This window comes from Primulina tabacum, chromosome 15, assembly GCF_025594145.1.
Source record: "Primulina tabacum isolate GXHZ01 chromosome 15, ASM2559414v2, whole genome shotgun sequence".
In the NCBI taxonomy this organism is placed as follows: domain Eukaryota; kingdom Viridiplantae; phylum Streptophyta; class Magnoliopsida; order Lamiales; family Gesneriaceae; genus Primulina; species Primulina tabacum.
The window spans coordinates 31,163,306-31,189,158 of NC_134564.1; the positions used below are offsets into that span (position 1 = coordinate 31,163,306).

Consider the following 25,853-nt stretch of genomic DNA (forward strand, 5'->3'; position numbering starts at 1 on the left):
TACCCAATTACCCAGTTATTTAATCGCATCCAAAAATCATCCATTAAAACCGTGTATCGAATCTTCCAACATGTTAAGAGGAACTTGTCATCTATAGTATTATATACTTTAAAAAGAGAACACTTTGGTATAACTACATTGGTATGACCACTTCAAATTGCAATTACCACTGTTAGAATTGTAAAAGAGTTTAGAAAGGATATTGAATAAACTCGTTAAAATTTTATTCTGAACTTGAGTTGACAATAATTTGTAGTGGTTGTTTTTCGAGTAGCTAGATGCAACTTGACCACTAAAAATAATTTTTCAAGTGTCGAAGGGTCTGGCTGGACTAGTGTTTCACAATATATATATTCACTTGAAAAAACTTTAAACAAACATATATTAGAAGCTGAGAAAAATTGTAATGCCCGAGATTTTATTTATCGTAATCGGAGATTAATCTGAAATGATTTATGGATTAATTGATGTGATTATAGACGGAAAGTATTAGATCGGGAAAGACGGGAGAAAACACGGAATATGTGTGAGGGCAGAGCACCTCGCGCATATGCGCGACAAGGAGCCGCGCATATGCGCGTGGGTGGCAGAAGACCTCGCGCATATGCGCGAGAAGTGGTCGCGCATATGCGCGAGCGGTGCACCAGATGGAATTCGAGTCCAGAGTGTTGGGCGCATATGCGCGGCGTGGAGGCGCGCATATGCGCGAATGTGTGTGTGCACGAGACAGTAGGTCTCGCGCATATGCGCGACGAGGGGGCGCGCATATGCGCGAGTCACCGTGAAGCTACGCGCCGAGACATATTGTCTCGTGCATATGCGCCGAGACAGGTCGCGCATATGCGCGAGACGTGCAACGCAAAGATCACGCCACCTAGCCTTCTCATGCAACGTGTGTGTGTGTGTGTGTGTGTGTATATATATATATATATGTACAAGCAATTCTTCTCTGAGAATCAAAGAAGGAAAACCAAGGGAAGCTTCGGGTGAAATTTAAGTTACTAGCAATCCGTCCGTCTGTTTTCGAATCCGACTTCAGTACCGAGTTCCTAGCGACGACATCTACAACTAGACGTAAGTTTTGTTACGTTTAGATATGATTTGAAATTATGATATGGTCAAAATCGAATATGAATCATATATGGTGTTTCTGATATAGTAGACATCGTATAATTGAAGTCAGATCGAAGAACAGACTGTTTATGTAATTGTTATGATTTTTAGAGTTGATTTGATTAAGATTCAATATCAGAGTTGTATTGTTATTCAGATTATGAGTTGTACTGATACTGATGATGAGTTCTGGTATTATATCTGTGATGTTGAGATTGACGGGGATATCGAGACTGTATTGTTATGCCGTCGAAACATCAGTAGATTGATATTGATCAGATTTTATATTGATTGAGATTGTATCGTACTTTGTTGACATTGATCAGATTATGTATGGATTTGAGTATTGATCAGAACATGTCTTAAATTGAGTTGTACATTGATATTGTGCATATTTGATATTGTCATTGCCAGATTGGGTATGGACCGGTTGGAATGCGATACTTCGTCTTCGTCAGACCGAGAAGACAAATGTATAAATCAATGTGAATTGGGAGATCGACTTAAGTCAGATTGGACTTGAGTTTCCCTAAATCACATACTTGTATGTTATTGCTTTTCATACCTTTGTATTATTTGAATGAATATGCTTTGGTTATTGATTTATAGAACAGCATAGTATAGCAGATAGCTATTGAATGAGAGTCACTGACAGAAGGGCCAGATTAGGACATAGTTGTTAATGGCCCATTGCACATTGTCAGAGTTGGCAGACCCGCCTAGTCTTTGGCAGAACCGCCGAGTCACTGGATTTTTGGATATATATTGATAGACTGAGGAGAAGACCGACTCCTATTGCGGATCTTCAATATAGACAGCCAAAGTCTGGGACTAAGAACGTACCACCATCTAGCTGGGGTATAGTAGATGGGAGAACGTTGCGTTCTTATTTAGATTGGGATCCCTAGATTAGAAATGGGTCGAGTCTGAGTCTGAGAGTCACAGAGTGTGATTCCTTATTTGATATTGAATTATGTTCCAGATTGCGGTACATATTTAAAATGTAATTGATAGTTGATATCGATTCATGTTTCTGATTTAGATACATGTTATGTATATCTGATTCATGCTTTTATATTGTTTATATGATTGCATGTATACTTGATTTATACTGAGAATGTAATTCTCATCGGAGTTATCCGGCTGTTGTCTTGTTTGTATGTATGCATGACAACAGGTGGGACAGAATCAGAGTCAAGTAGAGAACGAGGCAGAACTAGTTAGCGTGGAGATCCGGGCTCAGAATTAAATTAGGTTTCAGCACTGATATGTAGTTGAACCTAGTTGAATTATCGTAGACAATACAAGATTTGTATGTTTATGCTTAATATGTAATTCAGATTGATTTACATTACGTTTCCGCATTGTATTTAAAAAAAAAATTTAGACCCTGTGTATTATAATCGATTGAATAATTCCTAAGAATGATTAAAATTGGAAATAGCGTCCGGGTCCCCACAACAGGTGGTATCAGAGCATTAGGTCCTAGAACAGTAGGTTTCTTAGACTGAGATAGAGGAGAATGAGCGGGGTAGATTGAGTTTTTTTTCCTGCTTTTGCGATGCTGGCATGAGACTATGATTTACTGCCTTATAATACATGTTACTTGATTTAACTTATTTGATTTGATAACGTGTATTATGGAGTATTAATCAGACCTGATTCTTGATCAGCAGTAAAATGATCAGAGGAGGACTGTAACAGGTTTGTTGTATTTGATTACTAATGCTTTTGGTAATCAGATATACCTCCTCGAAGAATTCTAGAAAGAGTTAGTACTGCGGTGGATCAGATAGATGAGTTGGGAATTCCGATGGAAATACAGTTGAAACAGTTTCAGTCATTTCAACCGCCGATTCTGAAAGGGTACTGAGACGTCTGATGATTGTGAGAATTGGTTAGATGATATGGAGATACTGTTTGATTCACTTGATTACCCAGATGAACGGAGAGTTAAAATGGTGCCCAACCAGTTACGGACATCGCAAGGAGCTGGTGCTTGGTAATCAAAGAAGTATTAGAACAGCATGGTACGGTGATCACGTGGAAGATGTTCAGAGCTGAATTTTATCAAAGATTTTTCCCAGGATCGTACCGAGAGGACAAAAGAGCAGAGTTTGAGAATTTGAAACAGGGCCAACTGAATATTGAAGAATATGTTGCTAAATTCTCTACCTTACTGCGTTTTGTTCCTCACGTAGCTGGGAATGATGAAGCTGTAGCGGATCAGTTCATCAACGGATTGAATCCTGAGATATTTGCCTTGGTGAAGGTAGAGCGACCCCATCATTTTGTTGATGCTTTGAATAAAGCAAAGAGAGCTGAGGCAAGTTTGATTCGACAACGAGGAAGGTTTGATGTTATTCGACCCCAGATACAGCAATCCCCTCTCAGATTTGATAGTGGCAGTACGAGTGGGAAGCAAGATTTGCTGAAAGCTCGAAAGAAACAGTTTAAGAAATTGGGGAGTGGACCGAGCGGTTCATCTAGCTCCAGTGGTTCTAGCCCAAGTTATACTGGAGTTTATTGCAGAATCTGTGGAGGGAGACATCCCACAGAGCAATGCCAAGGAGTATTTGGTAGTTGCCGTATCAGCAGACAGCAGGGACACTTTGCTAGAGTTTGTCCACAGAGAGGTTCCCGAAGATTTCAGAGAGCAGAATTATCTGGTGGGAGTGACCGAGGAACAGATCCAGAAGGCACTTGATGATATAGTGACATGTAACTGTTCTTTTATGATTATTTTGTGTACGTAAGAGATACTCATACATCCTATACATGATTCTGTATAATTGCATTGATATATGCTTTATCGGTTGGGTCTGTATATAATGTAGTATTGATTTCTTTATCTTTTGGGGGAAAGATTGATATCAGTGAATTCTGTAAATATCGTATACTGCAGTAAATGAGAATGAAATCGAGATAGAATGTGTTGTACTTGTGTTGTCTGATTTGACCGCATTATTGATATTAATATGCGGACCAAGTACAAAACTATTGTAGACTCCTTTCAGGAGATGGTAAGATTCAGACCAGATATGGCTGATGAGTAGAAATTCTACGGTGAGGGTTCTAGATCCAGAATTCCTTTGATATCCGTATTGTCTGTGACTCGATGGTTACATAAAGGAGCAGATGGAATCCTTATGTATCCAGTAGATATACTGAAATCGAGCCTAACATTGGCAGATTTGCCAATGATATATGAGATGCTGAAGTCTTTTCAGATGAGATTCCGAATTTGACTTATATCAGGGAAATTGATTTCAGCCTTGATTCGACATCAGTTCTGTTTATCAGTTCAGTTATGGATGGATGAATCATGTATTCAGAGGTATTCTGATGATTTTATGCCCGGTATATTCATGATATTTTGATTTCTCGCAGCATATGACCAATTGAATCGAATATTTTGTATTGAATATTCTGAGAACCGAGATTATGGTATACAGAAACTGTTGAAATGTGAATCTTGACTGAGACAGCTTATATTCGGAAATGCCAGAAATGTCAGAAATTTATAGATGTCTGAGTTTAACAGGCTGTTATATACGATTGTTGTTTTGAAATTGCTGGAGAATTGTTATTGTTCTAAAACAGTATTTAAGACAGATTATACTGTTTAGGGAACATTACATTCGAAGATGAAGATGTGATCGGTTAGTCCGAATCGACAGTATTGTCAGACATTGCGTTTTATGAGTTTAATAGAGCAGTGATTGAAGTTTCGAATCTAATCCGATATTACTGTTGTTCTGAATCCATGGTTGATACAGATTGTTATGCATCGTTGAACTTATATATACAGTTCAAACAGAACCAGAGCTGATTTTGAAAATTATAGCAGTTCAAAAATTTGATCAGAATGTTCAGAACCCGGTTTTGATAATCAGAACAGGGTGTCGATCAGAATATCAGATTTGTGACAGTGTGTTATATGCGAGTAACCGTCTTATTGTACTGAATATTTCAGATTTGAAACAACGGATATTGTCAGAAATGTACAGTGATTTGAGAAAAATTAGTTTTTGAGAAAAACAGATGAAATCAGATATTACAGAATTTGCATCGAAATGTCTGAAATGCCAGCAGGTAAAGACAGAAAGATAAAAAACCGGGGAATTATTATAGAGCTTATTTATTCCTGAATGGAAGAGGATCACATTTCTATGGATTTTGTGATGAAACTACCGAGATCTTTCTACGATTGTGATGTGATATGAGTGTGATTGACAGATTGTTCAATCTGCATATATTAGTTTGTACAAGATGACGTACAACATGACCAGATGACAAAGATCGATGTCAGAAAAATGGTCAGATTGAACAGAATGCCAAAATAGATTATATCAGATTGTGATTTTTGATTGATTTTGTACTTGTAGCAGAATATACCATAAACTCTTTCACATATTATCCACAGACTGACAGATAGCCAGAGCGGACTATCCAGATATGGGGGGATATTTGTGGAACTGTAGTGCTGGATTTTAGTACTAGCTGACACGATGTATTGTCACTTTGTGAATGATCGTATGATAATAGCTATCAGATGAGTATTGGGATAGCTGCAAACGAGGCATTGTACAGTGAGAACTGTAGATTTCCTTTGTATAAGGATAATATCTCGGAGATACCTAAGATAAGATATGATACGGTCAGAGATATGGCAAGAAAAATGTAGCTGATTCAGAAGAGAATGAAAACAGCTCAGAATAAACAGACTGAATATGCTAACGTCAGACGATGACTGTTGGTATTTGAGGCCGAAGATTGAATATATCCTTGACTGGGATAAACAGATTCGATAACAGCTGAGGGTGTTGATTTGTTATGAGCTGTTGATTGATATATACGGATGTTGTATAGCCAGTATTGCGAGATTGATTATGTCAGAGTTATTTTGAGTGGTATTATGATATTATACTTCTTGAATTAATATTCCAGTTTGGAATCAGAGATCCGTAAAAGAGAGATATTTCAGAATGAAGATTATTCTGTTGTTAAAAACACAGTAAGATTTTCAGAATATCAAAGAGACTACCTGAAAGACAGAATCGAATATGAGATTGATTTCAGAATGGATTCATTGAGATGAGTTTTCTGATTAAACTCTGTTATACATTTCTTCTGATATATCTGAATTAATTGCCTATGATTTCGGGGACGAAATCAGATCTTAGGGGGGGAGAAATGTAATGCCCGAGATTTTATTTATCGTAATCGGAGATTAATCTCAAATGATTTATGGATTAATTGATGTGATTATAGACGGAAAGTATTAGACCGGGAAAGACGGGATAAAACACGGAATATGTGCGAGGGCAGAGCACCTCGCGCATATGCGCGTGGGTGGCAGAAGACCTCGCGCATATGCGCGAGAAGTGGTCGCGCATATGCGCGAGCGGTGCACCGGATGGAATTCGAGTCCAGAGTGTTGGGCGCATATGCGCGGCGTGGAGGCGCGCATATGCGCGAATGTGTGTGTGCACGAGACAGTAGGTCTCGCGCATATGCGCGACGAGGGGGCGCGCATATGCGCGAGTCACCGTGAAGCTACGCGCCGAGACATATTGTCTCGTGCATATGCGCCGAGACAGGTCGCGCATATGCGCGAGACGTGCAGCGCAAAGATCACGCCACCTAGCCTTCTCATGCAACGTGTATATATATATATATATATATATATATATGTATGTACATGCAATTCTTCTCTGAGAATCAAAGAAGGAAAACCAAGGGAAGCTTCGGGTGAAATTTAAGTTACGAGCAATCCGTCCGTCTGTTTTCGAATCCGACTTCAGTACCGAGTTCCTAGCGACGACAGCTACAACTAGACGTAAGTTTTGTTACGTTTAGATATGATTTGAAATTATGATATGGTCAAAATCGAATATGAATCATATATGGTGTTTCTAATATAGTAGACATCGTATAATTGAAGTCAGATCGAAGAACAGACTGTTTATGTAATTGTTATGATTTTTAGAGTTGATTTGATTAAGATTCAATATCAGAGTTGTATTGTTATTCAGATTATGAGTTGTACTGATACTGATGATGAGTTCTGGTATTATATCTGTGATGTTGAGATTGACGGGGATATCGAGACTGTATTGTTATGCCGTCGAAACATCAGTAGATTGATATTGATCAGATTTTGTATTGATTGAGATTGTATCGTACTTTGTTGACATTGATCAGATTATGTCTGGATTTGAGTATTGATCAGAACAGGTCTTAAATTGAGTTGTACATTGATATTGTGCATATTTGATATTGTCATTGCCAGATTGGGTATGGACCGATTGGAATGCGAGACTTCGTCTTCGTCAGACCGAGAAGACAAAGGTATAAATCAATGTGAATCGGGAGATCGACTTAAGTCAGATTGGACTTGAGTTTTCCTAAATCACATACTTGTATGTTATTGATTTTCATACCTTTGTATTATTTGAATGAATATGCTTTGGTTATTGATTTATAGAACAGCATAGTATAGCAGATAGCTATTGAATGAGAGTCACTGACAGAAGGGCCAGATTAGGACATAGTTGTTAATGGCCCATTGCACATTGTCAGAGTTGGCAGACTCGCCTAGTCTTTGGCAGAACCGCCGAGTCACTGGATTTTTGGATATATATTGATAGACTGAGGAGAAGACCGACTCTTATTGCGGATCTTCAATATAGACAGCCAAAGTCTGGGACTAAGAACGTACCACCATCTAGCTGGGGTATAGTAGATGGGAGAACGTTGCGTTCTTATTTAGATTGGCATCCCTAGATTAGAAATGAGTCGAGTCTGAGTCTGAGAGTCACAGAGTGTGATTCCTTATTTGATATTGAATTATGTTCCAGATTGCGGTACATATTTAAAATGTAATTGATAGTTGATATCGATTCATGTTTCTGATTTAGATACATGTTATGTGTATCTGATTCATGCTTTTATATTGTTTACATGATTGCATGTATACTTGATTTATACTGAGAATGTAATTCTCACCGGAGTTATCCGGCTGTTGTCTTGTTTGTATGTGTGCATGACAACAGGTGGGACAGAATCAGGGTCAAGTAGAGAACGAGGCAGAACTAGTTAGCGTGGAGATCCGGGCTCAGAATTAAATTAGGTTTCAGCACTGATATGTAGTTGAACCTAGTTGAATTATCGTAGACAATACAAGATTTGTATGTTTATGCTTAATATGTAATTCAGATTGATTTACATTACGTTTCAGCATTGTATTTAAAAAAAAAAATTAGACCTTGTGTATTATAATCGATTGAATAATTCCTAAGAATGATTAAAATTGGAATTAGTGTATGGGTTCCCACAAAAATTAAGAAACTGAAAATGAATAATACAATAAGTATGGAAGTTCGAAAGCAAAATCTTTTTTCTTCTCTCCTTCTTTCACTCAAGAAAAGAATTTACTAAAATAATTTGGTTTTACAAAAATTGGTAACAACATCCCTTATGTTAGGACTTGTCCAGTACCTACACTAAATTTCTTAGTATCTCTAAAATACGATCACACAAGAACAACAGTCTACTGAACCCTAAGTCCAGACAGAAGCCAAAACACAACTATCTTGAACATATAAATTGAACAACTTGAGTTTTTTGTGTAGCACATGTCGATTTTTAAAGATCATATAAGATTATAAAGTATGTGCTATGGAGTAACTTGAAGATATACCAAGAAAAAAGTACTCAAAATCTTTGATATGGCAGATTATGATTGCTTCGACGATTTCCTTCATTTTGAATACACCTTTAAATACAAGAACTCCTTAAATGATAAAATCTTTTGTAAACGAGTGTGTACTAATATCTTGCACAAAGCAAGATGTCTTTGTCTCTTTTTCCTTCATAGTACGCCGTAATAAATGAACATGTCATTTATCCAAAAATGACAACTAACAACTTCTAAAAAGTTGATTTATGAGAGATAAAAATGTGTGTATATTTGTCTTATTGAGAGATATTCTTAGACAACTGGAGATGTCGAATAATGTACATTGATATGATTAACTGAGCTTATGATTATTGAGCGGGTACACCTATAACATTCTGCAGCTTGTGTTTTTTATAGAGTCTGACGAGAGTCTTAGAAGCAGCTTGTTTAAGCAGATAAATAATGTATGGAAACCTCCTCATCTTTTTCAATTCAGATTAGATGTTGATGCAGGCTATGATTCAGAGAATCAACATTTCAATGTTGCTTCCATAATTAGAAACTCACTTGGACAGGTTTGCGGCGCAAAAGCTCTCCTTATTCGTGACCTGAGTTGGGTTCTTGCTGCTGAGCTCTTGGCGTTACATTGTGGGATGAAATTCTGTTTGGCCATTGGCATCTCTAATGTTTGTATTTTCTCATACTCTTCCGAGGCAGTTCGCTTAGCTCTTAATCCAGATGAGGAGTTTGGTCCAGCAGGGGTTATAGCTTTGGATGTCAATTTTTTGCTTCTGGACATTAGCTTTATATCCATTAAGCATATTTATCGTTCGGCCAACTGTGTGGCTCATTTTCTAGCTCGCATAACTTTAGATGTTTCTCTAAATTTTCAATGGCCATCTTGACTTACTTGTGTTGTTCTTCGAGATCTCTCGAATTGATTTTATTTTATTTTTTAATGTTAGAAAAAAAGATGATAATATCAATATTAATACTTTTAGTTTTATAGGGCCATTTTCCCTGACCCCATAAATAGTTGCTCTATGCCTCTCACATGTTAAAATATAATATAATATAGTGTGTTTATATTATTAGTTAAAGTTAAAGCCATTAAAATAATTAATTTTTTGGCACGCTGGTGATTTTTTTTTAATTCTAAAAAATATTTTAACTATTGAATTTCATTGTCACATTTCTCTTGCATCCCATATTTTCTCATATCATTTCAGTTCCATAAATTGATAACTTCCATTTTAAATAAACAACCAACGTCTTCTTTCATTTTTCTATGAAACATATGTATTATGTGTGTGAGTGTGTCACGACTTTCTCGTATATTGAATATCTATGTTATTAATTAAAGTTAAACCCCATAAAATAATAACTATTGATATTTCCCTGAAGCTTTTTTTAATCATTCTAGATATACATCAAACCTAACTCTATATTCTATATTTTTAAATCATATTTCTTTTCATATTATTTTAATTTAAAAAATCAATAATTTTTATTTTAAAATTTTAAAAACTCAAATTTCCATTTATGGGACCCCATCTGGCACGATCTCTAAATATCTCATCACAAAAACTCTTGTGAGACGGTCTCACGGATCAATTTCGTGGATCGAATATCTTATTTGATCATCCATTAAAAAGTATTAATTTTTATGTTAAGAATATTATATTTTATTGTGAATATAAGTAGGGTTGACCCGTCTCACAGATAAAAATTGGTGAGATCGTATCACAAAAGACCTGATCAATACTAACTATTGTCTCTTGATTTATATAAAAATGTATTTAATATGAAACTCTACGAAATCATCCCAAGTCATGTAACCCCGATTATATCTACGCTCTGGTGCCATTTGGCAGACGAAGACTTTGGGTTCTCAGTTGTTCAATCTACATTAAAAAAAAATGGATCAAACTGATATATATTTAACACAAAAATCAATAATTTTGATGAATGGATGGAATATATATAACTCTCATGAGATTTTTTTCCTTTCCATCAATACAGTTGCCGTGTCCGTTTCGAGCAGTCTCACTGCCGTAGGAGATTGACATTGACATCAAAATCATGTTGACATACAGCTATCATTCCTCACTCCAAGAGTTTTTGATGCAATTTCCCAACAAATCCTCCCTTTTGCTGATTCGGTCATCGTAAATCTATCTGTCCATAAATAATAGTCCTCGTATAAGGCTATATACCACAAGACAAGCAATCCCTTTTGCAGAAACAACCATCCACCTACCAAGATTTAATTTTCTGGGCATAATCCTTTTTGGATTTCCGCTAGCTGAAGTTTGATGTTAAAGGGTTCTTGAGATGAAACAACCATCCACCTACCAAGATATAATTTTCTGGGCAAAATCCTTTTTGGATTTCCGCTAGCTGAAGTTTGATGTTAAAGGGTTCTTGAGATGGCCGTGGTGGAAATTCCATTGCCCACTAGCAGATTAAGGTGCTCAGAGATGAATATTACTCTGATGAATTTGGAAAGTGGAGCCAGGACGAGTGGCCGACGTGGTGGTAGTGAAATTGCGGAGGAGGTGGAGACAATAGCGCCATCGTCTGCGGTGGTAGAGGAAGAAGTTTTGTTTGTGGCTCTGGGAAAAGATGTGGAGGAGGGTGGCGCAGTTTTGACTTATGCGGTGGATAATTGTAAAGGGATGAAAATCTGCATACTTCATGTTCATCAGCCTGCTCAAAAAATGCCCATGTGTTAGTACTTTGACAACTAATTGGCTTTAGCATTTCCTTCATGTTTATTTGGTGTTTGGTGATGGGATTTTGATTTAGTTTCAACTTGTGTGTGATTTTTAATTATCTGTATGAAAATTACTGATTATTGATCTGCTTGAATTTTGATTCTTCGAGAAATTATGAGTGATGGGATATTTCCGGCTTGAGATTCATGAACCTATTGTGGTTGCGTGGGCGTATATCCATGAAACTAGGAACATATTTAAAAATTGCTGTTAAATATGGTTTTTTTTAAAAAAATTTGATTGAGAAATCTTGTAATATATTGTGTTGATTTCTATAATTGTAAGTGTGTTGCTTCTTGGTTTACAGTGGGTACCACAATGCCAATAAGCCTTCTGGAAGAAGAACAAGTGAAAGCATATCATGAAGACGAGAGACAACAGTTGCAGAAGACTTTGGACAAGTACATTCGAGTTTGTGAGAGAGCAGGGGTACTGTCCTCTTTTGAAATATTTCCAAAGAATTTCATTGTCTTCTTCAGTTACTATGTTACTTTGTTATAGAAATCTCACACTCACAATATTAACATATAACAGCCAAGGATGTATTCATAGACCTTGTTTTTTTAATCCTTGTTCACATAAAAATCCAACTTTGGTGCTATTTTCATTGTAGTTTAATCCTCTCACCCCCAATAACTCGACTTTCAGTTCTATTCCCTTTGATCGTATTCAGGTACGAGCCGAGAAACTATGTACGGAGATGAAGTCTATTGAGAAGGGTATCGTGCAGCTCATATATGATCATCATATCAAGTGGCTGGTCATGGGAGCTGCAGCAAATAAATCTTATTCTAGGTACAATGTCATGATATCGTGATTGTTAGTGCGAATAAAAAAAACCTTTATAATTTATGTAATTATTTTGTGATTGCCATCTTACTACTTGCAATACATATACTGGTGACTGAAGCTGTAGCTTCCCACAACATTGCGGAAGGGAGTTGTTACCTGTTTATAAGTAGTTTAGACGAATTTCCCTAGCAAATTAACTAATTTTACAATATGCTTGAATGTGGAGTAAATGCTAGTTGAGTTGTTGTAGAGTCTTGCTTGCGGCTGAGATTTTGATAAAAAGGTATTAACTATTAAGTTTGACCCAAGGAACTGTTAGTGCGGTTGGCTTGTAGATAGAGTAGAAAAGGTATAATTATACGATTTAACAATAGTTGTAACCCATCTATTCATGAGCAAGCCGAAAAATTGGGGATGTAGGTTCATGATTAATATCCAAGCTGTACAAGTGCATATTGTGGAGTATTTGGCAGCATTCGCCCAAAAACTGCCATGCAAGACTGGTTTAATATAAAGGAAAACTTTTGACATCTTTACCTTGTATAATGGTGGAAACCACTTTTTCTAAAGCACCAACCTCGTGAAATGTGGCTCAGTTATTGTTTGTACTTTAATGCAAGGCACAGAAAGCCTGATGAAGGGTGATTAGTATATCATATGTTACACTCACGGTTAATCATGCGAGAAAGTTTGTACTTGTTAATGATTGGGTTCAAAATCTATATCTTTTGCTTGCCACTTTCTAGTGTGACTCATGAGTGGCACTGATTAATTTGGTTGGGCCTCAGAAGAATAGCTTTACAATTTCTGAAAACTGGTCCTTTCATTAAAGGGAAAGAGACTCCAGTTTAGCAGACTCTCTTTGATGGGAACTGTAGAACACTTCTGTTTTCTGTTAATCAGTATACTCTTTGTACTTGTAGCAGTTTCTTTTAGTGGATATGCTCCAACTGGTTAGTTCCTGTAGACATTAAAAATTGATGGCAGATAATGTACCCCTATGTGGCTTCATGTTTCTCTGCACACTAAGATACACTTGTTCCTCCTATACCTACTCTATCAGCGCGTCCGCTTACAGTTATGTTGAACCTTGCAGCAAAATGACGAGACCCAGATCCAGGAAAGCAATCCACGTGAGCCGAGAAGCACCTCCTTTCTGTCACATTTTGTTTGTATGCAAAGGAAACCTTATAAATACTAGGTACGCAGTACGCAACAACTATCATAATCTGTGCTCTTTCTGAATTTCTGTTTGAAGTATATAGAAGTGATGACATTCGATTCCGAATCCAAACTTCATTGTAAATTGGCAAAATATTTTGCAGCTCATTGGTTCAAATTGATAAGACTTATTAATTGATAAGACTTATTACCATCAAGAATTATTCTGCGATTTAAAATCATACAGGGAAAGTAAATTAGGGGGTGTTAATGGAGAGGAATATTCTCCACCTTTTCAAGCAATTTCCAATATGGAGACCACACCAGCCTTAAGATCACTCTCAGCTGCAGAAGGGAAAAAGGGTCGGGGAAATTCATGGGGTTCGTTACTGGACTACCGTAGGTTCAAGTCCGTCAATTATCGGAAGCAACCATCTGCACTGTCCTCCGGCTCTGGAGGTGCATCTCCACATAGCAATCCAGAAGGGACCATTGATTGGGATAGTGTCTCGAGGAGTAGCCCTCCAGTAGAGTCACGCTTTTCAACGTCATCCAGTGAAAATAGGGAGGGGAGTGTACTCGGTTCTGAGTCACCTATGTTTGAGCAAACTAACAGAGATTATCGTCACTCCTCTGCAGCACCAGAACTCAAATCCACTCCAAAAACAAGTACATCACCACCACTAAAAGTGAGTATTTTTGTTATATATATATGTATGTATAATGACTCATAATTCATCAGGAAAATATAATCAAACCATGGCTTTTTTAGCAGTAATTTTAACGCTGTATTTGTATCTATATTCATTAGTTGATAAACTTCATTAGGAAGAGAATATGAACGATGAACTTCATGCCAAGCTTGAGCAATTTTTAGCTGAAGCAGAAAGTTCTCAGAGAGAAGTGTCTGAGGAATCAATTAGACGGAAAAAAGCTGAAAAGGATGCCATTGATGCTATTCACCGAGTAACATTTCAACCACTTTCCCTTTGTTTCCGTCCTTTTCTTTTATATCGATGTTTTCTTATTCTCTCTTTATAAAGATGTTGCTTATGAGTTAGACCTGGCCTTAGAGTTAGGGCCAGGCCTGACCCGGACCCGAACCGGCCTGTGGTCAAAGGGTCGGTTAACCGGGTCGACGGGTTTGACTCAAAACCATGGCCGGGAGCGCCTAAGGGCTATCTGGTTACGATAGAAAACTTGTCGACGGACGGGTCGACGATCTTATTAATTATTTTAAAAAAATTTAAAATGGAATGATCGTTGTGCAACTAATGTCTCTGAGTTGAAATTATTAGAGATGAAAATTAAGGTGACAATTTTGATAATTTAAGGGATTGACTATCTCATAGACTCGTAATCCTTCCTCTTTCACTAAATTTTCGATGTAGACAATGCATAAGCATTGGAAGGTAATATTCATTCTCCTGCATCGAAATTTTAGTTAAAGAGAAGGAGTTATAAGACTATAAAATGAGAAGCACATCCCTTAAATTGTAATCCATAATTTTATACTAATACCGTTCTACTTGCTAGTCAAAGTATTTAAATAAGGAAATATTTATCTATTTTTTCAATTTTTTTTAAAATTTAAAATTAAATTAAATTAAAAAGTTAAAAAATGGTCAAACGGGACTCACAACCGAAAGTTAATCGGACCCAGACATGGGTCCGAACTGCCGGTTCCTTGACCCAGACCATAACCGGCCACGAGCACGCCGATTAAAGGTCGAGAATTTTCTGACCCAGACCGAACCCGAACCATGAATAGGTCTACTTAGAGTTGGTATACATTGGTAATAAGTTAATGATTATAATTTTATTGTTAAAAATAAAACAATAAATTAAATATTAAATTCACATATACTTATTTATATATTATTTACAAAAATAAAAATGAATGAGATGAATTTGAAATTCATTTTAATTAATATGAAATATTATATAAACATGTGATATTAAATTTGAAGTATATGATATTAATTCTCTAAAAAAACAAAAATCTATTTTTTTTGATAATTAGATTTGAAATCTATCGTTCTAAATGCAACTAAGACCCTTTTATTTTTTCCATGTAAATTGAAAATATTTTCCTTAATCAAAGGTTCTCCCAAGAGAGTTGTAATATTATATTGTATTAAAATTCAGGTACCAAATATAAATAGTCTCTTTCGCAGTAGTTTGCTACAAAGTGTTCTGATGAATTACATTACCGGATGTTATTGTGATCACATCACAGGTCAAGGTATCTGAAGCTATGTATACCGGGGAGCTCAGACGCAGGAGAGAGATCGAAGAAAATCTAGCACGAGGCAAGTTGGAAATTGAAATCACGAAACGCCAACTGGATGATGTTTCAGAAGAGCTCCGATCCGCCCAAGAACAGCAATCCTCCCTGCAGCGTCAGATTGCAGATTCTGACAAGACGGTGGAGGAGTTGGAAGTAAAAATGTTCTCCGCTGTTGGTCTGTTGCAGAAATACAAGACGGAAAAAGATGACTTGCAAGTGAAGCTAGATCATGCTCTGCGGGCAGCTGAGGAGCTCAGGAAAAACCAATCGGAGGAGGCGTCAAGCTCATCTGTATCCCACTTCTTCTCTGAATTTTCTTTTTCAGAAATTGAAGAGGCAACGGACTACTTTAACCAAGCGATGAAGATCGGTGAAGGAGGCTATGGAAGTATCTATAAAGGGAAGCTTCGGAACACTCAAGTTGCAATAAAGATGCTGCATCTGGATAGCCTGCAAGGGCCTCTTGAATTTCAACAGGAAGTAAGAATTTGTTCTTTTAAAAAAAATATTTGAATAAGAGCTGAAAGGGAAGCTCTAAAGCCATAATTATTGGGTTCTTGGTTGACATTTTCTGCGCTTATGAAATTATAAATGCCCACTAAACATCAATTTTTGTACGAAGAAATTTTTTTTATTTCTGAAAAAAAAATGCTTCTTCATCTCATCACACTTCTTTTTGTGCGCGTGGGGATCGATCGCTTTAATTCTTTTCCTTCTTTTTGTTGGAAGTTATGGTAAAGAACATAGAATGAATGCTTTCGACGCTCATTTCCACTTTCCAATTTTTACCTAATGTAGCTATGTATTTTTATTAAATCATCATGTAGCTTATCTGGCATGTGTTATTATCACAGCTTTAGGTTTGTGAAGCTTCTTGACTTGAGAGTTGCCTGACTAGTTCGCCCAAAAGTTTAGCTCTTTTAAATCACTACCAAAAATAGAAGATCTGAATGTAGAAAGTGCTTCTTAAGCGATACTTGTATTCTGCTCAAATTTTCTTTTCATATTTGATGTGAGAAAGGGTGTTCTATGTGTAAAACCAAATGTCATAATGCCATATCCCACATTAGATTTTGATAAAAGGTTTACATTGTCTATATAATAAAATCCTCTAATATTTCAGTGGTCGGGTGGACTACCTTCTATTATTGGAAAATATCTTGGCTATGTTGGCATTTTACAATGTTTTTAGTGGGAGATTTCTCGGAACTTTCTTGTTGGCATTTTACTCTTTAAATTCCACATGTCTTACCATGCAAAAGTTATAATCTTTATGCGAATTAAGTTTTTACATAATGGTTCTTATAATCTTACGTAGGTAAACATCTTGAGCAAGTTGAGGCATCCAAATATTGTCACTTTGATAGGAGCCTGCCCAGAAACTTGGGCTCTCATTTACGAGTATCTTCCAAATGGTAGCCTCGAAGACCGTCTCAACTGCAAGAACAATACGCCACCATTGACATGGCAAACTAGAATCCGTATTGCTGCCGAGATATGCTCTGCTCTCATCTTTTTACATTCTTGCCGCCCCCAGGGAGTCATCCATGGTGATCTGAAACCCGCTAATATTTTACTCGATGCCAACTTTGTCAGCAAACTTGCCGATTTTGGAATATGTCGAGTCCTCCCGCGAGAGGAATTTTCAGGCAACAATACGCTATTTTGCAGAACTGATCCAAAGGGAACTTTCGTGTACATGGACCCTGAGTTTCTTGCAACAGGAGAGATCACTTCAAAGTCGGATGTGTATTCATTTGGTATCATTTTATTACGGCTGTTAACTGGAAGACCAGCATTAGGAATAGTTAAACAAGTTCAGAATGCATTAGATAAGGAGAATTTGAAAGATTTGCTGGATTCAACAGCTGGGGATTGGCCATTTGTGCAGGCAAAACAGTTGGCTCACCTGGCTATAAGTTGTGCAGACAAAAACCGTAAGGGTCGACCTGATCTTTGTACTGAGGTTTGGAGGGTTCTTGAGCCAATGAGAGTGTCGAGTGGTGTTTCATCTTTTCGGGTTGGTTCTGATGAATATTGCCAGATTCCATCCTATTTTGTTTGCCCCATCTTTCAGGTTGGTATAATTTTTTATTTTCAGTTTATAATATTCCTCTAATATTGGCTATGAGTTCTTGAATAACAAGGTACAATCCCATAGAGTTGGCACATTAGCAGCCAGGGATTTTCCACCTCAGATTTTTTAATGTGTAACTGTTGAATTTAGCACTAATTAGAAAAGCTCGAGCTTATGAAAATAGAACAATATCAATAAGATATATTATACGCCTCTTCAAGCTGTTTCAGCATGTCTTCGATAGCGAGTAAATGTCCTATCTATGTTAGTAAAGCGTAGTCTAAGCCAAATGTATATTGGTTTTCGTTGGTATTTGCAGGAAATCATGCAAGATCCGGTGGTTGCAGCTGATGGGTTCACCTACGAGGCTGAAGCACTCAAAGGTTGGCTGGAGAGTGGACACGATACATCCCCCATGACAAACCTCACTCTGCCGCACAACAACGTCGTGCCTAACCATGCTCTCCGCTCAGCAATACAAGAGTGGCTGCATCAACATTGAGGCACTGTAAAGATTTTCTTGTTTTGTTGATCAAATGTTTGTCGTGTATCATTTTGGTACAAGTTTGATTTTTTGGTTATATTAAGATAAAAAGACGTTTGAATTTCAATCATATTAAGATTAGATTTATTGCTTTTTCACCCTGTAATGGAACATAGACTCTTGCAGATGGAGTGGATGTAATTCCTTCTTGGATTGATTCTGTTCTGTTGTACAAATTCGATGCTAAATTCAATGCTTGAAATTGAAAGAGTGTATTTAATTTTATTTTATTGTAAAAGAAAACTAATCATTGGATTTTTTAGTATCCTAGATAGCAACAAGCATTTGTTCCCAGACTCAATAATTGGACAAATGGGATTTGTAAATTATTCCCCTTTGTTCATCCTTTACAATGTTCACTTTTTAATTTTGAATTAATCAACAAATTGTTAATCGATGCGAATAATAATAATAATAATAATACACACTTTGATTTATTATTATTATTATTATTATTATTGAGTAAAATCATGTAGATATTTTGTTTTTAAATAAATAATTGAAAATATCCGAAGGTTTAATGAATAGACAGCGGACTTGATGTCGGATACAAATATAGGGCGTGCCTTCAAAAAAAAATTTTCTGAGGAAATTTTTTTTCTCAAATTTTAGTTATACAAATAATTTAATTTAATATATTTCCCATATAACTATGATTAGGTTCTTTTTATTTATATTTATCTATAGTATATATAGATCTAATATAGACAAAAATGAATATTAATTTTTTGTTTCAATTTTGCTCTTATATATACAAATATTATATTTTTGTTTTTTATTTTTTTTTATTTCAATAATTCAAATAACATTTTTATTCTTCGATAATTTAGTCAAATTTTATTTTAATTTTCTGATAATTATAAAAAAAAACTCATATTTTTTAAGTGTACGTCCGCGAGTTTGACTCCTCGTGGTGTGCCCGGCAGCTGAATCCAGTGGATCAATTACGGTTTGATTACCTATAATTCCAGTCAGTATTTAGTGTCCAGGCGTTATCCGTACGGCTAAATAACGGAGATAAACCGATGTGATCGCTTAGCCTTTTTCCCCACTAGCACGCGGCGCGTTTGATTTCATCACAGTTTCTTGATTGCGTGTTTTGCACGCGTCACTCTGAATCTCTGAAGGGTTTCATTGAGAAATTAAGGGAGAAATAGATCAACGGTTACATCTCGGCACTACTGTCGTGCCAACGTACGAAAAGTGAGGAAAAGGGATAGCCAAACAGCCCCTTAACCATTTGCCTTCTCTTTCTGGTATTTTCGTTTGCATATATGCGACCGCTTGTTGTCCCCACATTCCACGTCTCAAGATTGGAAAACCAATAATTTATTTTACGATTTCTACGACCTTCTTTTTTTTTGTCTTCAGTTGATGGAGTTGAGGAACAGAGCTCTCTCCTGTTCTTTCTGTACAGTGGCTGTGCTTTTATGTAGTTCTGTGGTGTTTGCTGGTGACATAGTTCATCAGGATGACGTTGCTCCGAAGAGGCCTGGTTGTGATAACAATTTTGTGCTGGTAAAATTCAATCTTTTCTTTTTCCCCATATCAAATTTTGTTCCTTGTGCAATTTGTTTTGTGTTTTGGTAATAGGCCGTTTGGGTTCGATCAATTTATTTTTTGACTTGCAATTCTTGGATTATTGTTGCTCTCCATTTTGGCGCTAATAAATCAAAGGGTACTTGTTGTTTGTTTTTTCTTGCTTACATCTTTGAAGGTTGTTTTGGGGAGGGTTTTATTATGTACACCTATTTTATTTTATTTTTGACAAGTGATTCTAAATGAGCTCTGCCGGTTAGCTATTCTAACAATGACTTACTCTAATTAATCTTGCTATATTTATCATTTTGACTTATGGGTTTGATATGTTAATGTCATTATTACTTGGGGAAAGCTATCATTTGGAGTATTTGGCAAGTTTTCGTTTCTACTAAATAGGAAATTTGTTTCAGTTTTTTTATTTATTTGGTTATATTGATGGGTTTTAATTGGACTAAAAAAGCAAAAATGAATCTTGATGCGTTGTCTGATTTTGGAATAGTGAGGAAAAGAAAATATCAGATTGAGGGGTTGGGAGGGTCTTATGTTTGCAAATTAAAATTCTGTTCTTGTTTTACTTGTTAGTCAGTTGAGGGAAGATTCTAGCTTCTCATAGCAGGGGGTTTCTTTCCGAGAAACCATCAAATGAACTTGTATTTATTGTGGAAGCTTTTAATGTCGTAAAATCCCATAGTATATTTCCTCCTTGCAAATGTTCTAGAAGTTTTTAATCCTTCATTGATTTCCTTGTCTGGTTCTTCTTCTAGGAAGCCAATATTCGGGGGTTTTGTCAAATATATTGCTTATGTTTTTTTCTAAAAGTCCTGAAGAAAAGAGCTTAGAATTCTGAGAACCATCACTTTTGCCATAATGGTTGGAAATATAATTTCCCTTCTATCAGTGCAAATTTTGTTATATTTCGCAAATTTATAAACTTCTTATGTTGAAATTTACGGGTGGTTTTTACACTTCTTATACTGCTCTAATGAAGCCTATAAAGCACCAATGTTCATCAGGTAAAAGTACCAATTTGGGTTGATGGAGAAGAAATTACGGAGTTTGTGGGTGTCGGTGCTCGATTTGGGCTCACCTTAGAATCCAAAGAGAAGCGCGCCAACCAGACTAGAGTTTCTCTTGCAGACCCTCCTGATTGTTGCAGTGTACCAAAGAATAAGGTCCTTTCTTCCTTATTGAGGGCTTAACTTTATGACCATGACTTTTGTGTTCCTTGGGCAAATTTTTTTTTGCTTTCCTCACCATTCAGCCCCTTTTCCCCTCTTTTTTAGCTGACAGGCGAGGCCATCTTGGTGCATCGGGGAAATTGTAGTTTCATTACCAAAGCAAATGTCGCTGAAGCTGCTGGTGCATCAGCTTTACTTATCATAAACAACCAGACAGGTTAGTTATAATCAAACCAATAATATTAAGTTAATTTCCTCAAGTTTCTCATGTTAAACTTTGTGGGGACTTTTGCCGGAGCTGAACCAGGAATTCATTTAGCTGGGACAAATCTAAAATGCTAAAAGGTTTTGGTGGAAAAATATATTTTTACCTTATTCATTTATTGTATATGAAAATCATTCAATATTTGTATTTGGTTGTTGTTAAAGCCTTCATCATACTAAAAATAATCAGTTATCATGGTAAAACCATAATCGTAAACAGATTATGGCATTAATTATATCTTCCATCTTTGTTTATTTTTTCATATTTCCACTTGATCAAATCAATTTTCAGAGCTCTTCAAGATGGTTTGTGAAGCAAATGAAACTGACGTGATTGTTGGAATACCTGTCGTCATGCTTCCAAAAGATGCAGGAAAAAGCTTGAAGCTAAGTATGAGGAACAGCTCAAATGGTAGGATCTATCTCTTTCTTCTTCTTTTTTCTATCATTCGAGAATCTGTCAGAATGCGGTTCGTTTCTTCGCGTTTCACTCTAAATCATTCCTTTGTTTTTCAGTTTCAATTCAAATGTACTCTCCACATCGTCCATTGGTTGATGTAGCTGAAGTGTTTTTATGGCTAATGGCTGTCGGTACCATCTTATGTGCATCTTATTGGTCAGCATGGAGTGCCAGGGAAGCATCTATTGAGCAGGACAAGCTCTTAAAGGTAACACCTACTCACACCCTTGCAAATAATCGTCTTCTCCTAAATGACATTGCTAGGAACCACTTTTCCCAAAATTTTGTCAAGGTATAAAACTTTTATTATTCACTGTTAGTTTAGAAAATATTTATATTTTTATATAGATGAAGCTAGTAAATCTTTCCTATAATTTAATTCACATATAAGTAATACCAAAGATAGATAATAGTCTCAATAAATATAAAACTTGATTTTAGAATATATTTATTCAATTTTAACAAGCATCAAGGGTATAATTTTCTTGATGTGTCTATTATGTTATTTTGAGCTGCAGGATGGTTCTGATGAATACCTCAGCAAGGAGAAACGTCATTCGGGTGGTGTTGTGGACATCAACATTTTATCAGCAGTTTGCTTTATTCTGATCGCCTCTTGTTTCTTGCTCATGCTCTACAAGTTTATGTCTCACTTATTTATTGAGATTCTGGTGGTTCTATTTTGTATTGGTGGTGTAGAGGTACGATTATTTTTGTGTACCTTAAGAGTTAGTTACAACCTGTAGAGAAGATCATTTAAATTCAAAGAACTGCATTCTCTATGAGATAATTTCACCAAAACTAGGCACACATAGTCACATACAATGTTTGTGTGTGTGTACTTGCATGCAACCTTAAGAAGAAGCTGATTTTTTAAATCTTATTGCCCTACAGGGATTGCAAACTTGCCTGGTTGCACTATTATCATGGTATGCAATTTTATTTTCAAAGTGTTGTTGATTCTTGGTTCTTTATAATAATAATAATTATAAATGACTAAAGGGTTTTTTTATCTTTCGACATTTTATTTATATCATCAAGCCCATGTCCACTTTTTATTTAAGACAGATGCTCTTTCCGTGGCTAGCTCACTCCACAATAAAGTGCTCTACTTTGCAACATTATTCATAAGCACAAAAGAAAAAAATTATAATTATTATGGTGTGGTTAGGGATTTTTTTTTTAATGGCTTCCTAACAGATTTATGGCATTTTTCATGCATGGAATGACAATCCTTCAATTTAGTTTCAGATGGTTTGGACCTGCTGCGGAGTGCCACGTTAAAGTACCATTTCTTGGAGCCGTTTCATATTTGACACTCGCTATTTCTCCATTGTGCATATCATTTGCTGTTTTGTGGGCAGTTTACCGCCATGTTTCCTTCGCTTGGATTGGTCAAGATATACTGGTAATAATGCTTTATCTCTTTCTTTTATCTAGTTTGATTTGTCTTCGTATTAATGTTGACTTGGAACAATGGACTGAACAAAACTTTACTTTCTTTCCCTTTGCACCAGGGCATTGCATTAATAGTCACCGTTCTCCAAATAATACGAGTTCCAAATCTGAAGGTAGTAGTGGGGACTCGTCCATTGCTTAACTGATGTGTATATCCTTCTTTTTCTTGACGTTATCAAAATTGTTAGGAGTACTTGTTCACTTTTTCGACACTGTTTGACCATAATATATTATATTAGATAATATGGTGTTGTAGAGCTATTTGTTGAGATGCACTTGAATTAATATCAAATATTTGCTTGATGTTACAGGTGGGAACAGTTTTACTTGGTTGTGCTTTCATGTACGATATCTTTTGGGTCTTCATCTCCAAGTGGTTCTTCCATAAAAGTGTAATGATAGTGGTGAGTAGTTGTATAAATCTTAAAGAATTATATGGAATGTTGTTCTTGATGTGTTAAAAGTCAATTCAAATTTCAAAGCTGCTAAAAACTAGCTCGTCGCTGTGTCTTGTAGGTAGCTCGTGGCGATGGAAGTGGAGAAGATGGGATTCCAATGCTATTGAAAATTCCGAGAATGTTTGATCCATGGGGCGGATACAGCATCATTGGATTCGGCGATATCATCTTGCCAGGACTACTAGTAGCATTTTCCCTCAGGTTTGTGTTCCCGAGCTTGCTGAATCTCAAGAAAATCGATCAAGGAACTGTATCTATTCAATTTCTCTTTGCAGGTACGACTGGCTCTGTAAGAAAAGTCTAAAAGCTGGATACTTCCTCTGGGGCAATGCTTGCTTACGGTTTAGGTATGATTTTAGTTCTGATACGTGATAATAAATCGAGCTGGCTTTTAGCAAAGCCTGTTTCTGCACCAGAGCACTCATCTATCCTAGTTGTTGTGAAAAAAAGGTGTTATCTATGTTATAAATTTTTGTTTGATAGGTCTTTTGGTTACATACGTGGCTTTGAACTTGATGGATGGTCATGGTCAACCGGCCTTACTTTATATCGTTCCTTTCACCTTAGGTACGTTACAAAGGTACTTTTAAACTTTCACCTGATATGTTATGTAAATGATGTGGTGCATGGTTTTTAGGTACATTGATAACATTGGGGAAGACGAGAGGCGATCTGAAGCATCTATGGATTCGAGGGGAGCCCGATGGCAGATCTTGCCCCCACGTTCGACTTCAATCTGATGAAAAACAACCCAGTAATTGAATAAACTAAAATTTGCTCATCGAAAAATATTCGTTCTACGTACATTAGAAGGGAAATTGGTGGTGCTTTGATCAACAGTTTCTTCACTTGTGTGTGTATTTATTGCATCGAACTCGTACTTTTCCCAGCCCATTTGGATTGTAAATGGGCCGATTAGGTGAGCTGTGTGTTGACCCAACTACTCATTTTAAAAGCTCGAAGATGGAAATCGAAACAGCCAGAGCTAAAAAACGTGAAGTTCACTACATATTTTGAAGGTTGAGACAGACCACCGGATGTAAGGTGGGTTAAGTTTTTGTGTCCTAATATTCGATCGATTTGTGATTGTTGTGTGAAGAATAAATTGAGGAATTAGACATATTTTATACTGATTTCAAGCCCAATATATAGGATTTGGTTTTCCCAATTTATTGTGTCTGTCGTCTTGATTTTCTGAAAGAGTGTCAATTATAACAAGTTCATTCTCAATTACGAGGGATTAGTGTTCTTGAATCAAAAAATAATTCAATTTTTAGGGATTAATTACGGTGTGAACTTGTTGTGTTTGTGGTTTATGTAGAATTTTATCGTGAATAAGGAGTAGTTGTGGTCATGAACGATGTTATGTACTTGAAAAATATGTGTGTGTGTTTATTGCTATTTATGTGTGCAAGGTTGAATTTGTTGGTTCTTTTATGTTTGGTTTCAGTATTTGGCCTATGAATGATCAATCCGTGTCTGATTTGATTTAGTTCATAAATTGAATACAAGTATTGATATATCGGGTATATGATGTGCAATGACGAGTACCATTATTGACAAATTAAGTATTTTGATAATCATTAGTAAATTGAGTACATGGTATAAATTATCACAAATAAGGTACAATTTAGAATGAGTTGGATAGTTCGAAAAATATATGTTAGTATGAAATTCGTGGAAGAAAAATAATATGTAACATACAATGCATTTTGACGTAAAATGATGACATAGGTACAAAAGTTATTGTGGCATAGTATGATTTCTAACAAATTATGTAAATGTTAGGAACAATTAGTGTTAGGATCGATTGAGGTATGGTCGTTGAGCTCTGATAGTTCGTTCTTGAAATATTGAACATCGAAAAATTTAATCCAGTTTGGTTATCAAACCAATAGGAAGACACTCAAAATAATCTTTCGTAAAAATCGATTAAATATTTAGTAAATGATTTGAAGGATAAGTAATTTGAATGACTAAAAATATTTTTGATCGAATTATTTTATCAAATATTTGGTATGTAATATTTGGTATTTGAAAGACACATAAAATGGT

The 25,853-nt window shown here is 36.1% G+C and overlaps 2 protein-coding genes and 1 pseudogene across 2 annotated transcripts; all 3 read left to right on the top strand.

Moving 5' to 3' along the window:
* The first annotated feature begins 9,123 nt into the window (after window positions 1-9,123).
* Window positions 9,124-9,702, top strand: LOC142526079 (uncharacterized). Its single transcript, XM_075630349.1, has 2 exons — window positions 9,124-9,135; window positions 9,199-9,702. The coding sequence occupies exons 1-2, from the start codon at window positions 9,124-9,126 to the stop codon at window positions 9,700-9,702; spliced, it is 516 nt and encodes a 171-aa protein (XP_075486464.1).
* A 1,097-nt stretch (window positions 9,703-10,799) lies between these two features.
* LOC142526396 (U-box domain-containing protein 33-like) lies at window positions 10,800-18,646 on the top strand. Its single transcript, XM_075630760.1, has 9 exons — window positions 10,800-11,527; window positions 11,882-12,003; window positions 12,248-12,369; window positions 13,463-13,567; window positions 13,775-14,216; window positions 14,356-14,493; window positions 15,767-16,297; window positions 17,136-17,894; window positions 18,214-18,646. The coding sequence occupies exons 1-9, from the start codon at window positions 11,227-11,229 to the stop codon at window positions 18,394-18,396; spliced, it is 2,703 nt and encodes a 900-aa protein (XP_075486875.1). The 5' UTR covers window positions 10,800-11,226; the 3' UTR covers window positions 18,397-18,646.
* Window positions 18,647-19,337: 691 nt separating this feature from the next.
* LOC142526595 (signal peptide peptidase-like 4) lies at window positions 19,338-24,970 on the top strand (annotated as a pseudogene).
* Window positions 24,971-25,853: the final 883 nt, after the last annotated feature.

Coding starts and splice junctions, on each gene's coding strand:
- LOC142526396 (XM_075630760.1), top strand. CDS start 11,227: ATGGCCGTGGTGGAAATTCCATTGCCCACTAGCAGATTAAGGTGCTCA. Junction 13,568..13,774: donor GGAAACCTTATAAATACTAG/GTACGCAGTACG, acceptor AAAATCATACAG/GGAAAGTAAATTAGGGGGTG. Junction 14,217..14,355: donor GTACATCACCACCACTAAAA/GTGAGTATTTTT, acceptor AAACTTCATTAG/GAAGAGAATATGAACGATGA.